This window comes from Nuphar pumila, chromosome 3 (genome assembly GCF_984573655.1).
Source record: "Nuphar pumila chromosome 3, dmNupPumi1.hap1.1, whole genome shotgun sequence".
Lineage (NCBI taxonomy): Eukaryota > Viridiplantae > Streptophyta > Magnoliopsida > Nymphaeales > Nymphaeaceae > Nuphar > Nuphar pumila.
In genome coordinates, this window is record NC_143251.1 from 128,579,546 (window position 1) to 128,593,069 (window position 13,524).

General features: G+C 39.6%; 1 protein-coding gene across 1 annotated transcript; it reads left to right on the forward strand.

Annotated features, from left to right (window-relative positions):
* Positions 1–202: 202 nt before the first annotated feature.
* LOC149843741 (protein SGT1 homolog A-like) lies at positions 203–11,817 on the forward strand. The gene is made up of 10 exons (XM_090000044.1): positions 203–411; positions 2,666–2,735; positions 6,868–6,992; positions 7,779–7,947; positions 8,306–8,402; positions 8,495–8,560; positions 9,842–9,980; positions 10,867–10,952; positions 11,158–11,262; positions 11,446–11,817. The coding sequence occupies exons 1-10, from the start codon at positions 252–254 to the stop codon at positions 11,551–11,553; spliced, it is 1,125 nt and encodes a 374-aa protein (XP_089856170.1). The 5' UTR covers positions 203–251; the 3' UTR covers positions 11,554–11,817.
* The last annotated feature ends 1,707 nt before the right edge of the window (positions 11,818–13,524 follow it).

A 13,524-nucleotide genomic window follows, 5' to 3' on the forward strand; every position in this document is an offset into this window, starting at 1 on the left:
CCAAACAAACATTGGGCTATGTTTGTTCTGTTCTTTTTGTTTATTTTGTCCAAACAAACCATCAAACATGACCTAAAAGGGCCATTACTTGACTTAGTCAACGGTCTCAGAGCTTTACCATAAGAGTAATTTTGTAAAGAGGCAATGATTACGCGGCGGCGCCGACTTTCTTCAACTCGCGTCTGCTTGACTTCGTCAACGATCTCTTCACATAAAGAGAGAGAGAGAGAGGTCGTCGGAGAGTGGAATCAATGGCCGGACAGTTGGAGATGAGGGCGTCGGAGGCCTTCTTCGACGACAACTTTGAGCTCGCCCGCGACCTCTACTCGCAGGCGCTCTCGCTGGATGGCGAAGACGCCAGCCTCTTAGCCAATCGGGCGCAGGCCAACATCAAGCTCGAGCGATTCACAGGTTCTCTTCTCTCTTCTTAGTTTTCTCGATTCGATTCTTCTTCTTGGCTTCGCAAATCGCCGCTCCGGCTACTCGCCGGAAGCGTGGATCTTTCCGGATTCTATTCGGTTCTTGCATGTCGTCCTACTCTGTTTTCCTCTCGTCCTTCACACGATCTGTTTGCATATTAGTAGTTCTTCGTGGTAGCTTGGAATAGAGGCGAACCAGCGAATTGTTGCATCTTGCGCTTTCTTTCTTTGTTACCGATCGCTGAGGGTAATGAGGTTCAGCTATTTATTATTATTATTTGATTTGACACTTGCCAGAAGGGAAGCTATTGTCAACTGTTTAATTTCTTTAGGGTTTTTTGCGAATTGGTCCTCGTCTTTTGCACCGTTATTGATCCTTCCGTTGCTATCCGCTAAGTTAAACATGGTCAAACGTTGACAATGGTTAGCAAATTACGAAGGAACCCCCCTCTCTCTCGCCGGAGACTTCCTCCCTGCGACCTCTTTCCCTGGCCGGAGACTTCCTATCCGCGACCTGTCTCCCTCCCCCGCGACCTCTGTCCGTCCCTCCGAACCCGGCGTCTCTCTCTCTCTCTCTCTCTCTCTCTCTCTCTCTCTCTCTCTCTCTCTCTCTCTCTCTCTCCCCGCGACTTCCCTGACTTCTCATTCTGTTTGTTGCCGAATCCTGTGTTGCAAATGGAGAGATTCTCAGTGGAGTGTTCAGATCTTGAGCCTTTGGAGTGCCCTTTTGTTGAGGCCTGTGAAATTAGACTCTTGGATGTGGGGGTTTACGTGTGAAAATATTGGGTGGTGGTTTAAATGAAGAATTAGGCTTTTGTAGGAACTATGAAGTGTCGTTCCCCTTCCTCCCCACCTGAGTGCCACCCCCTACAGTGAAGCCACCACCACCACCAACTAGAAAGCCGTTGCTGGCTTTTTTTCTTAGGCCATGAGATTAAGGTGTCCTCTGGGGTTCATATTGAATGAAGGTAATGAGAATATTAAGACCGAGTTATTCAAACGGTCTTTTTGGGCAAGTAGTGGTGGGATCATGAAGCGGAGACATTAAAGCGCTGATCTGCCCATTGAAAGAGACGTATTGAAAGGGTCCTCGTTGGGTTGAATGTAACTGCTGTGTCGGTGGAGTCATTGTGCTATGCTTGCATTTGATTCCCGTTACGGTCTAAATTCCCCAGCTTGCTTACCAATGGAAGAAGAAGCCTTTTTCTTTTTTATCACCTGATGGAACTTGGTGTTCGATTATGGTTTGCTAAGTCTGTTTTTAATGTTTCCTATTTTTTTAAATGTAAATTTTGTCTTTTTTCATCTCAGAATACACAAAACAAATTAAGTACTTGAGTGCTTTTCTCAAACCTAACCTTTTGCTCCTGCACTTACAGAAGTTTGGGTTCTGGTCACTATGAAATAAATGAACTTTTCCTCATTGTTTGCGTTAAGATTTGGCATTTTTCCCCTCAAATATCCACTTATATCTCATCAAATTGGTTCCTGATTTCAAGATTTAAGTTTAGGCAATTTGATGCGCCGATTCAATTCGATTCTGATAAAATTGTTTGAAATGCACATGGTGGGTCCATCAGAACATGACTACACTTAGATGAGGCAGTTGAGGATATTTATGACATAGGTTAGGCGCCCAAAATCATCACAAGATAATATCACTTTCATTTTCAGGTACCTTAGTTTTTTTTGCAGAACAGTCCTCTAGAAGGGTAAAACAGTCCTTTTATATACTTTTCTGCAAATCAATCCGTTTTTTTTTTGCGTGGTCATGAATGAGAGCAAAACAGTCAATTTCGCCCACTCTTTGCAAATCAGTCCTACCTTGCAAACCAATCCTGCACGAGGGTAAAACAGTCTTTTTCCACACGCTTTTTGCAAATTAATGCTTCGGTTTTTTTATGAAAGACCTCGATGAGGGCAAAGCAGAATTTTTGCTCACTTTTTGGAAACCAGTCCTTGTCTTATGGGTGTTTTGCAAATTAGTCCATGGTAAGGGCAGAACCATCAATTTGCCTGCCCTTGACAGTTTCCATTGGGTGTGAGGGACGGCTGTTAACCTGAGGAATCAATTTTCCAAGGTTGACCAAAAGGCAAGGACTAATTTGCAAAAAGCTATAAGGCAGGGACCAATTTCCTAAAAACCCAATTTTTAATTATCTCTGAGTGGGTTAGATTTAGACTTAATTAAGTGACGTTTCATTATTGATATAATTGCTGTTCTAATCAGTAAAAACTGTGAGCAGAGGCTGTTGCTGATACAAATAAGGCGATTGAGTTGGATCCTTCAATGCCTAAAGCTTACTTGCGGAAGGGGTAGGTATCAGAGTTTGATCTTCTTCTTGTTGGTAATGCTGGTTGATTGCTTATAATTCATTACTCACTGTAAATCCTCAGTGTTTCATTTATAATTGTTCTGTTGCTTGCTGAAAATAAACAAGTAAAATTGATGAAAAACTCAATGAATGTTAAGTAATTCAACTTATTGATTTTTGTCTTTGAGTCTATGCCAGTGTTATACACTGCCGGTCCCAAGCCCGGATAAAGGAGGAGGGTTGCGGTAGGCCTGTGACAGCCAGCATAAAAACTTTGTCATATCCTATGAAAATGAACCAATATGAGAATTTCGTTGGGGCGTTCCCTACTGAGCGACGCGCTGTACTCTCTAGGCCCGGAGGCAGTGATAAATGGGCAAGGGTTGCTAGGTCGTCGCCCAGAAGCGACGCGTCACACCGGCGCCCGGGTGTGGTGTCAAATAGGCAAGGGTTCCCTCACTTTGTTGGACGGGTGGGGGTAAAGAAGTTAGTCCAAGACCATAAAATTAGGTTAGCCACTTGGAACATAGGGTCTTTAACTGGTAAGTTGGTAGAGTTAGTAGATGTTATGTGTAGGAGAAAAATTAATATTTTATGTCTTCAAGAGACCAAATGGGTAGGTGAGAAAGCTAAAGTGATAAAACCTTGGGGATATAAGATTTGGTATACAGGAATAAATAGGAATAGGAATGGAGTAGGGATTGTTATGAGTCGTCAGTTTATAGATAATGTAGTTGAGGTTCGTAGGAAGGGTGATAGAATTTTACTTATTAAATTAGTATTAGGTACGGATATTATTAATATTATTAGTGTTTATGCACCTCAAGTAGGTTTAGATGATTCCATTAAGCATCAATTTTGGGAAGATTTAGATGGAGTAGTACAAGGGATATCTTATGGAGAAAAGCTTTTCATAGGCGGTGACCTTAATGGACATGTAGGCATTAGTAGGGATGGATTTGAGAGTATACATGGAGGCTATGGTATAGGAGAAAGAAATGAAAGTGGAGAAAGGATTTTAGATTTTTGTTTGTCCTATGATATGATCTTAACAAACACTTGGTTTAGGAAGAGGGAGTCTCACCTAGTAACATTTAAAAGTGGGGTTAATACGAGTCAGATAGATTTTTTCCTACTTAGAAAGAGAGATAGGGGTTGTTGCATCGATTGTAAGGTTATACCGGGAGAAAGTGTAGCTACACAACATAGAGTCTTAATTTTAGATCTTAGAATTAGACAATGCCTCAAAAGGGATAGACATAAGATAGATCCTAGAATTAAGTGGTGGGCACTGAAAGGAGCTAAACAAGGAATGTTTGTAGAACAGGTAGTTAAGGAAGTTGATTGGTGTCTCGAGGAGGATTCAGAATCAATGTGGAATAAGATAGCGGGTGGCATGAGAAAAGTGGCTAAGGAGGTATTGGGTGAGTCTAAAGGCGGTGCACCACTAGGTAAGGATACATCATGGTGGAACGAGGATGTCAAAGTAGCTATTAAGGTTAAAAGAGAGTGTTATAGAAATCTAAGTAAGAGTCGTGATAATGAGAATTTGGAGAAGTATATGATAGCAAAGAAGGAAGCTAAAAAAGTTGTTTGAAACGCGAGGGCTAAGGTATATAAGGAGGTTTATGACAAGTTGGATACCAAAGAAGGCGAGAAGGATATTTATAGGCTTGCAAAGATGAGAGATAGGAAATCGAAGGATTTGGGTATGGTTACATGTATCAAAGATGAAACACAAAGGGTTTTAGTCAAAGATGAGGAGATTAAGGAGAGATGGAAAGATTATTTTGATAAGCTATTTAATGATAGTCATGCTCAAGATCTTGGAGACATTTCCATTCCTTTTCATGAGATAAATCGTGACTTCATGCGCAAGATTCAAAAGAAAGAAATTGCAGAGGCTTTGAAGAAAATGAAATCAAGAAGGGCAGTTGGCCCAGATGGTATACCTATCGAGGCTTGGAAATGCTTGGGAGAGAAAGGTTTAGAATGGTTGACAAATCTTTTTAACTTGATTTGGCGAACAAATAAGATGCCTAATGAGTGGAGGAAGAGTACTTTGGTGCCTTTATATAAGAATAAGGGTGATATACAAGATTGCACAAACTATCGTGGTATAAAACTCATGAGTCATACTATGAAACTTTGGGAGAGGGTGATTGAGTCTAGGTTGAGGAAGGTTGTCATGATATCGAAGAATCAGTTTGGTTTTATGCCTGGAAGATCAACTATGGAAGCTATACATCTTCTTAGACAACTTATTGAAAGATATAGAAAGAGGAACAAAGATTTGCATATGGTTTTTATTGATTTAGAAAAGGCATACGATAGAGTACCTAGGGACGTTCTTTGGTGGACAATGATGAAGAAAGGTGTTTCTCTCAAGTACATTAGTATAATTAAAGATATGTATGAAGGAGTAGTAACCAATGTCCGCACTTGTGGAGGGGTGACAACCAATTTTCCGATAACGGTTGGGTTACATCAAGGATCTGCTTTAAGCCCTTTCCTATTTGCGATAGTGATGGATGAGCTTACGAGATCAATTCAAGAAAATGTACCGTGGTGTATGTTGTTTGTTGATGATATTGTTTTGATTGATGAGTTTAGAGCTGGGGTTAATGCTAAGTTAGAATTATGGAGACAGACATTGGAAGCTAGAGGTTTTAAGTTGAGTAAGAGTAAGACGGAATATATGGAATGTCGGTTTAGTAAGCAACGAAGTAGTGATGGGAGTGTAGTGAAGCTCGGTGAGCAAGAAATACCGGTGAATGATTATTTCAAATATTTGGGATCCATCATTCAAAAGTATGGAGAAATTGATGGGGATGTAAATCATAGGATAAAGGTTGGGTGGATGAAATGGAAAAGTGCAACTGGAGTGCTGTGCGATCGTAGAATGCCATTGCGGTTGAAGGAAAAGTTTTATAGGACGACTATTAGACCCGCTTTACTATATGGTTCGGAATGTTGGGCTGCCAAGAGACATCATATTCAAAAAATGAGTGTAGCTGAGATGCGGATGCTTAGATGGATGTGTGGAAATACAATAAAAGATAAGATTCGGAACGAGGAGATACGTAAGAAGGTAGGTGTTGCACCCATTGAAAATAAGATGCGAGAGAATCGTTTACGGTGGTTTGGACATATTCGGCGAAGGCCTAATGATGCTCCAGTTAGAAGGTTGGAGAAATGGGAAAATATATTAGTTAAAAGAGGTCGGGGTAGGCCTAGGAAGACTTGGATGGAGATGATAGGAAAAGATATGAATGCTTTGAACCTCACCGAGGACATGGCATTGGATAGAAATGATTGGAGGAAAAGGATTCATGTGGAAGACCCCAAATGAATTTCTTTTTTGGTTCATATCGCTGACCCCAATGGTTTTGGGATGAAGGCGTAGTTGTTGTTGTTTGTTGTAGTCTATGCCAGTGTTCTTTCAATGAATCTGTAACACAAATTGGAGAATATGTAACTATAACTGCCAATTTTATGGCGGTAGCTTCAGGTTCATGTTGCTTTCAAGACAAAATTTCTGGAATCTTGAATATGGTAAAGCAAAAGCCTTTTTGTTTTTGCTGGTTGAACGTCATGGTGGAAGCCATTTTTTTGTTCTCCTAGCTTTTAACTGTTTATGTTTCCCCTTCTCTCCTCTTTGCAAACTATATTTTCACAATTGTAGAACAATTATTTGCAGCACTTGTAACAAAGTTCTATTTGGTTCTATGGAAGTATTCAAAATAAGAATTGGTAATTTCCACTAAATATGAGGATATTGTTTCAAGCCTAGACATATTGCTGGTTTGAATATTAAGAATTTCAAGCCTTTCAACTAGGTTCCATTCGTGCAACTTGTTAGAGAATAGACAGGAAGCATTATTAGGTGTCTTTATTTTATGTTTTTCACAGCATTTGTGGGTATTTTGCTTTAAACTATTTATTGAATAGGTGAGGGTAATCATTAATACTTCATACATGTTCTTCAGTTTTTCTGTTCTTGTTCTTAAAACTAGATATGAGATCAAGGCCCTCTCTTGTGAGTGGCTGTCATGTTCCCTGTGGTGTATGGCTGTTTTCATTTTTATCTTAATACCTTTGATCTGTTCCTGAGCTATGCCTCTTGTGGCCAGTATTGCATACTTCCAACTTGAAGAGTACAAGACTGCGAAGGCCGCCCTTAAGATAGGTGCTTCATTAGATCCAAGCAACTCGAAATTCAATGATTTGATTGAGGAGTGTGACAAGCGCATTGCAGGTAACCGTACATCTCTTGTTAGTGGTTTTCAGTCATTTTCAAATGGTTGGTGAATAGGGCGGAGACAGTATATGTTTCCATTGTCTGCTGTACAAGATTTCAACCAAGCTTTGAAACAGATTGCAAGTTTTGTCGGATGAAATTATTTTTGCGTTTCCTTGCAAATTTTTACTGATTTTTGTATAATTCTAGCAACTGAGGTTTCTCTGGATGATCTCTGTTTGGGAGCTTTTCATTTGCTATAATCCCTAGTTGTTTCCATATAACGTCTCCTTGGTTTTGTCCCTATGATATTTTATATGCATAAATGGATCCTATGCTTGTAGCTATGTGGATAAATAACTTTCTAATGTGAATGGATAGTTAGATGCCTCAAATTTGCTAGAAATCTATGCAGTATCTTGTCAGGTGTACGTATCTACCTTGTTTGTAGCTTATGAAGCACTTTGTGCCATGTTTAACTTGTTTGTGGATTACAGACACCCTTAACTTCCTTTTAACATTTGTGAATTACACTAAATTAATTTTTTGATAATTACACTAATTATTTAGGAGTAAAGAAATGTAATTTTCATTTTGGAGATATGGCGAGATCACTGTAGATTGCTTTCAGCCCTTGCATGAGCTCACATTTAACAAAAATTACAGAGTTACCATGTAGTGACTCTACAGACACGCACACAATGTCCACTTTTCTTCCATTACTCTTATAGACTTTGGGAAATACCTTAGCTCGTACATTTCTGGAAATATGATAATGGGATGTTTTCTTGTTTGACTCTGCAGAAGAAATGAATGGTACTCTAAAGGCACCAGGGTCAAATAACCTTCCAGGTTCTGTTTTGCATTCACTTGGATCCACATCAGCAGGTACTGAACCTGCAAATGGAAAATATTATGCACACAGCAATGGGCATTCCAGTCTAGCAGTTCCATTGACAAAGCCAAAATACAGGTTAATATCTCAAACTTAAACCTCCATTTTTTTGTGCTTGTGTTTTGCTGGAAAACAATAAGCTTATAGTGTTCTTATATATGCAAAAAGTTTATTTTTATATTTGCTTCTTTAAGGTGGTAGTGATTTATCCCTTTAATTATTCTGCATGATGTACTGCAATATAAGGCGAGCTTTGAAATAACTCTCTTTCTTTTTCTGTGTTTGGTCACTGCCACCAGTCAACCATTGAGAGAAGCTGCAACCTTTCTTAAGTTTGATTCTGCTGCTGCATCTTTTCCCAACATGTGGTGTTGTTTTCTGGTCTGATTTTGCAATATTCTTGCAAGTTGTAACTTAGAATGATATTGTTTTGCAGGCATGAATTTTACCAGAAACCGAATGAAGTAGTTTTGACCATTTTTGCCAAGGGAATACCTGCACAAAATGTTTCTGTTGAATTTGGAGAACAGATGGTGTGCTACTTTTTTAGTTTGGTTCAATGTAAATTCTTCTTGGTGTTTGCTTCTTCCTGTACTTATATTAATGTGTTTCTGTTTTCTTTCAGCTACATGTTGCCATTGATATTCCTGGCGAAGACATGTTCTACTTTCAACAGCGTTTATTTGCAAAGGTGACAGTTTTTTTTTTGTAATCCATTTTATGCATTTACAAGTGGTTGCTGATTAATAGATCATCACCCCATGGTTGTAATTATGGTTGGGCAATGGGCCAGGCCTGAGCCACCTGTTTGAGGCCGAACCTGGCCTGATGCTTAGGCCCAGCCTGTGCCTTTCCCATATATAAAAGGTCTGGCCAGGCCTGGCCCAGCTTGTTGATGGGGTCAGGTTTGACCAGTTCTGGACCCTCAAAGGGCTGATTGACTGGTCCAAAAATGGTGCCTGGCTGATACATTGCACAACCTAGCTGTAATTGAAAGATATGCTCTCTCTCTCTCTCTCTCTCTCTCTCTCTCTCTTGCATACACACACACACTCATGTGATCATATAATTATCTATTTTCTTGCTTCAGCGTTCTTTCTTCTTATTACTGCTACTAGAGGGAACTTTATATTCCATTTTTCTCATGCACTTAAGTAATGTAACGATGTAAGTATAGTGAAAATGGCATGTATTTTGCATAGGAATTACCATTCCACTAATTTTTTGAATATGTGACAATATTCTCCTGGTATTGTGGGAAAACACATTGCATTTTAAGTTTTCTATGATGTCAAGGTCTTTTTGTCTTTTCCTGGACAAGTAACGTACGACTTGTTTACTGTGTGTCCTTGTACAAAGGGCATTTTTGCTCCAATGTTAATGTCCATATAATATCACTGCATCTGGAACTTGAAATATGTATTTATTTTCCTCATCTCCTGAAGCTTGAAGATTAAATTGTTTATTGCTTTTGGTACTTCTTTTCTAACCCCACCTTTAGGTTCACTAGTTCAATTGAATGGTTAATAGCATCCAAATCAAAATTTAAAAAGATAATGGTGGTGCCTTAATCTCCCCCCTCCTCCCCCACCAAAAAAAAAAAAGAAACCAACTTCAAGATTAGGATCGTGCCTAAATGTTAGCCTTTGAAACTCAGGAGACATCATCTTCAAGTGGGTTTGGGTGTATATCCATCTGCATACTATAAGCAGTTAGTGGTTGCTTCATTACCAGTTCTATGATAGTCTTGTTCTCCATTGGTTTTGTACTATTTATATATATTTCTAAACATTAGGTGGAGGCAATTGGAAGAAACACTAATTGCTTTTTGACATTTTAGGTTTTCTTGCAGGCCCTTGCTCAAATGTGCTGTCCTTGCTTCTTTTCTCGAGTTGGAACTATGATATGAGTGTATGCCAGATGCCTAGGTCATGGTCTGACTTTTATCTGTACTTGTTTTGTGTCTGAGCAGATTATTCATCAAAAGTGCAGATATGAAGTATTGTCTACAAAAATTGAAATCCGGCTTTTTAAAGCTGAATCTATTAATTGGGCTTCTTTGGAATATAAGGGAACGGTGTCTACTCTGCAAGGGTTCAATTCACCATCAGGTAATCTGTGCCCTATATGAGTTTCAAATGTCATGGGATTTGTCCTATTAATGATAGCAGTATCATGTCTTTATCTTGACTGGCCTGAGTTTCTAGAGACAAATTCAAGTGGAATGACTTGCCAAAGATTAACATTTTTGGGAATTGGTTAATCGCTACCCTCTGCATCCTACATTAATTTGTAGCTTGGCTAGTTAGATTAACCTTGATTATATCTCATCTAGTCATGGTTTAAAGATACAATGATTTGTAAAGTTGATCTGAGATGACTTGATTGTCTATAAGACAACATGCACAGTTTGGCAAGCTAAGTTTTTTATGTGGTATGCTGCTTAATGCTTATGTCCTTTAGATCCAAATAGGGTACGCATGTAGTTGGGGAGGACAATGAACATTTTTCCTTTGAACATTCCCTTGCACTTTTATTAGGATTGTGCTTCAAATTGTACTAAAGCTACTGCTTTTATGATGTAAATGACAATTTGGCAAGATTCATTTTCACGTTCAGGCTCTGTTTGGGAACAAAGTGTTGGAGGATGTTAGGGAGTTGGGGTAATCTAATTCCTGGAACTGACAATATCTCTATCCCATTTTTTGAGTGCATAAACAAAGAAACAAAATCTTAAACTATCCCTTCAGCTTCCCAAATGTCACCCTTCTTATAAGCAGCCACTTTGGGAGGATTTTGAACCAGCTCCATCCCAACTTCACAACTCCTACCCCCAGCTGCCAGTTCACAAACGGAGCCTATTCACTAGTTTACTGTTTTAGGTGCCATTTTGCATTTTGCCTCTCATTTCAGCTGAAACTATCCATGTCTGCGGATAGTGATGAACACAACTGACTGGGACAAGCTGGTAGCTAACATGTTATTTCTGCTGATCAGATTCAAGATCTCTGAGGCCCGCATATCCATCATCCAAAAGCAAGGGAATTGATTGGGATAAGCTGGAAGCTGAAGTTAAGAGAGAGGTGCATTTTCAAGATTATTTCAACTTTCAGAATGATTTTTTCTTTTCTTTGTGTATGCCAATTGATTGATAAGAGAGAATAAATGAACCTTGTGTCAAGTTATTCACCTATGATTGATGAGAGAGAACGAGTGAACATTGTGTCATCGTTCAAGATGTGACAGTTATATGTTGTTTAATGATGACATTGCTCAAATTTCTTTCAGGAAAAAGATGAGAAGTTAGAAGGAGATGCTGCGTTAAACAAGTTATTCCATGATATATATCAGAATGCTGATGAGGATACCAGACGAGCAATGAGAAAATCCTTTGTAAGATCTTACTTTAACCTTTAGAGTTCATATTGATCCCAGATAAACGGTGTTACAATTGGAATCTGTGGTTATTAATGTTATTTTATTCTGCTCATTTGTGGGCTAGACATAATTTTATGATCAAATCCACTGTTTAATGGTTTTTCTTTTCTTTTCTTTTCCTTTTTTCCTTTCGAGCAGGTGGAATCAAATGGGACAGTGCTATCGACAAACTGGAAGGATGTTGGCTCGAAGAAGGTAGAGGGCAGCCCTCCTGATGGTATGGTGATGAAGAAATGGGAATATTAATGACCTATTGCCTGCACCTGTTTGCCATATGTTGAGTTCATATGGTGACTTTATTAATTTTTGCTTATTTTTCATGTGATGGTTTGTTAGACAAGTGACTGTTGTGCCGAAAGTGTTATTTTTTTGTCCTCCTGATGGGAATGTTAGTAGTTATTTTTCGTTAGTGGGAATGCCCATTATTTTAGCTGTTTGTGGCCTAATGTAGAACATCCTCATTGCTATTTAATGTTAATATGGGAATGAAAACAGTTTAATTGTTGTCAATATGTTTTAAACTTAAACAGTTGTGCATTGCACTTTAGTTAGTTTCATTTCACTCAACACACGTAATGTCTCGGCTTTCCCTGAAGTTGCTGTAGTTTTTTCATTGGAAAGGGCTTGGAAAACTTTTGCACTTTCAAAATTTTCACCATTGGATTTGTGAATGCCTCTGCTCTTAGAAAAAGAATTTGCAAGTTCTGCTTCCTGTGCCCCCAAAACAAATGGGTTCCTGTTGCATTTTTCCCGTGTTGGAATTGGACATTCTTGGGAGCAAGTAGATAGAAGGGATACAGCAAGAAGATTCACTCGCCGCAACAGACGGCAAAGGGTGAATTACATGAGATAATGTGGTTCAAGCTGGGAAAAAATGTACTCTGAGCAAAATGCTGTCACCTTCCTAGGATTTTGGCTTCATTGGTGCTTGGTGTAATTGAAGAGCATGGAACGTTTTCTAGTCTTTCCTACTATGAACCGATGTCATCTCGTGTCTTTCATTTTGGGTTTTTCTAAGTTGAAAATGCACCACAATTGAAAACGATCCTGTTTATTGCATAATTAAATTACAATTTTGTCTTAATCTAGTTCATACCAAGTAATCCCATTAATGAGTTCGGGTAAGATAGCTGGACCACCTACAGTGGTATGATCTTAACCAAGGGATCTTGGGTTTATGAAACTTAGGGTGAGTTTGATTGCCGTAGAACTCTGTGTTTGTTTCATTCTCATGGAAGGAAGAGGCTTTTCATGAGAATGGAAACAAATTTCTAAAAAAATCCTACCAGTTCAACCTTCTCATGAAAATGCTTAGGTGGTGAGAAGTTTTGGGGTCCACTTGTGCCAGCATGACACTTTTCTAACATAATGATTTGATGTTTGTTTCACTCATGACTGAAAAGGAAGGGAAAAATATGTCAGCTCAACAATTTCTTGTGAAATTTGCATGAAACAAACATGCAGATTAAGGCATGACCCCTTGCCTAGATCCAACCTCCATTCAAATGGGTTAGATCCTTGTTTTAGGCCAAAACTCCCCAAATCTACAATGGTGGGGGGTCATACTAGAGATCCTCAGGTCTCATGTCTGAGGATCTCTGATCAAGATCCCTCGAATCTGAGATCCAAGGTATTTGAACGCACCCTGAGGCAATCGGGTTTGAATCCCACTCATATCTTCTTCAAACCCACCATCTTGGAACATGTATAGTTAATCATTTTCATCTATCGCCTATAGGGATGGCAGTGGACTGGGGCGGAGGTAGGGGACAAGGTCTCCACCCCCGCCCGTCTCAAAATTCTGCCCTCCATCCCCCCCCCCCCCCCCCCCCCCCCCCCTTCATCTCCAGACAGGTTTTGATTTTAACCTCCATCCCCGTTTTATGGCCTCCATCCTCTATCCAAACGGGGCAAGGCGGGGCCCCGTTTCTATCAGGTCCAATGTCATCCCTAAAGGTATTTTAGTTATTTTACTGACAGGGATCAGGGCGGGGCAGGAAAAAGTGTAAGTCCATTTCCGCCTTCATCTCCACCCGAGTTTTTATTTTAACCTCAATCCCCGTATCATGTCCTTCATTCCCTATCCAAACATGGCAAGGCGGGGTGGGGCGGGGCTTCGTTTTCCCCCGATCCACTGCCATCCCTAATAGCCTACACCCTGAAGGGTCTTTCTTTTGCACCATTAGCATCATCAGTATTTCATATATCATGTTCATG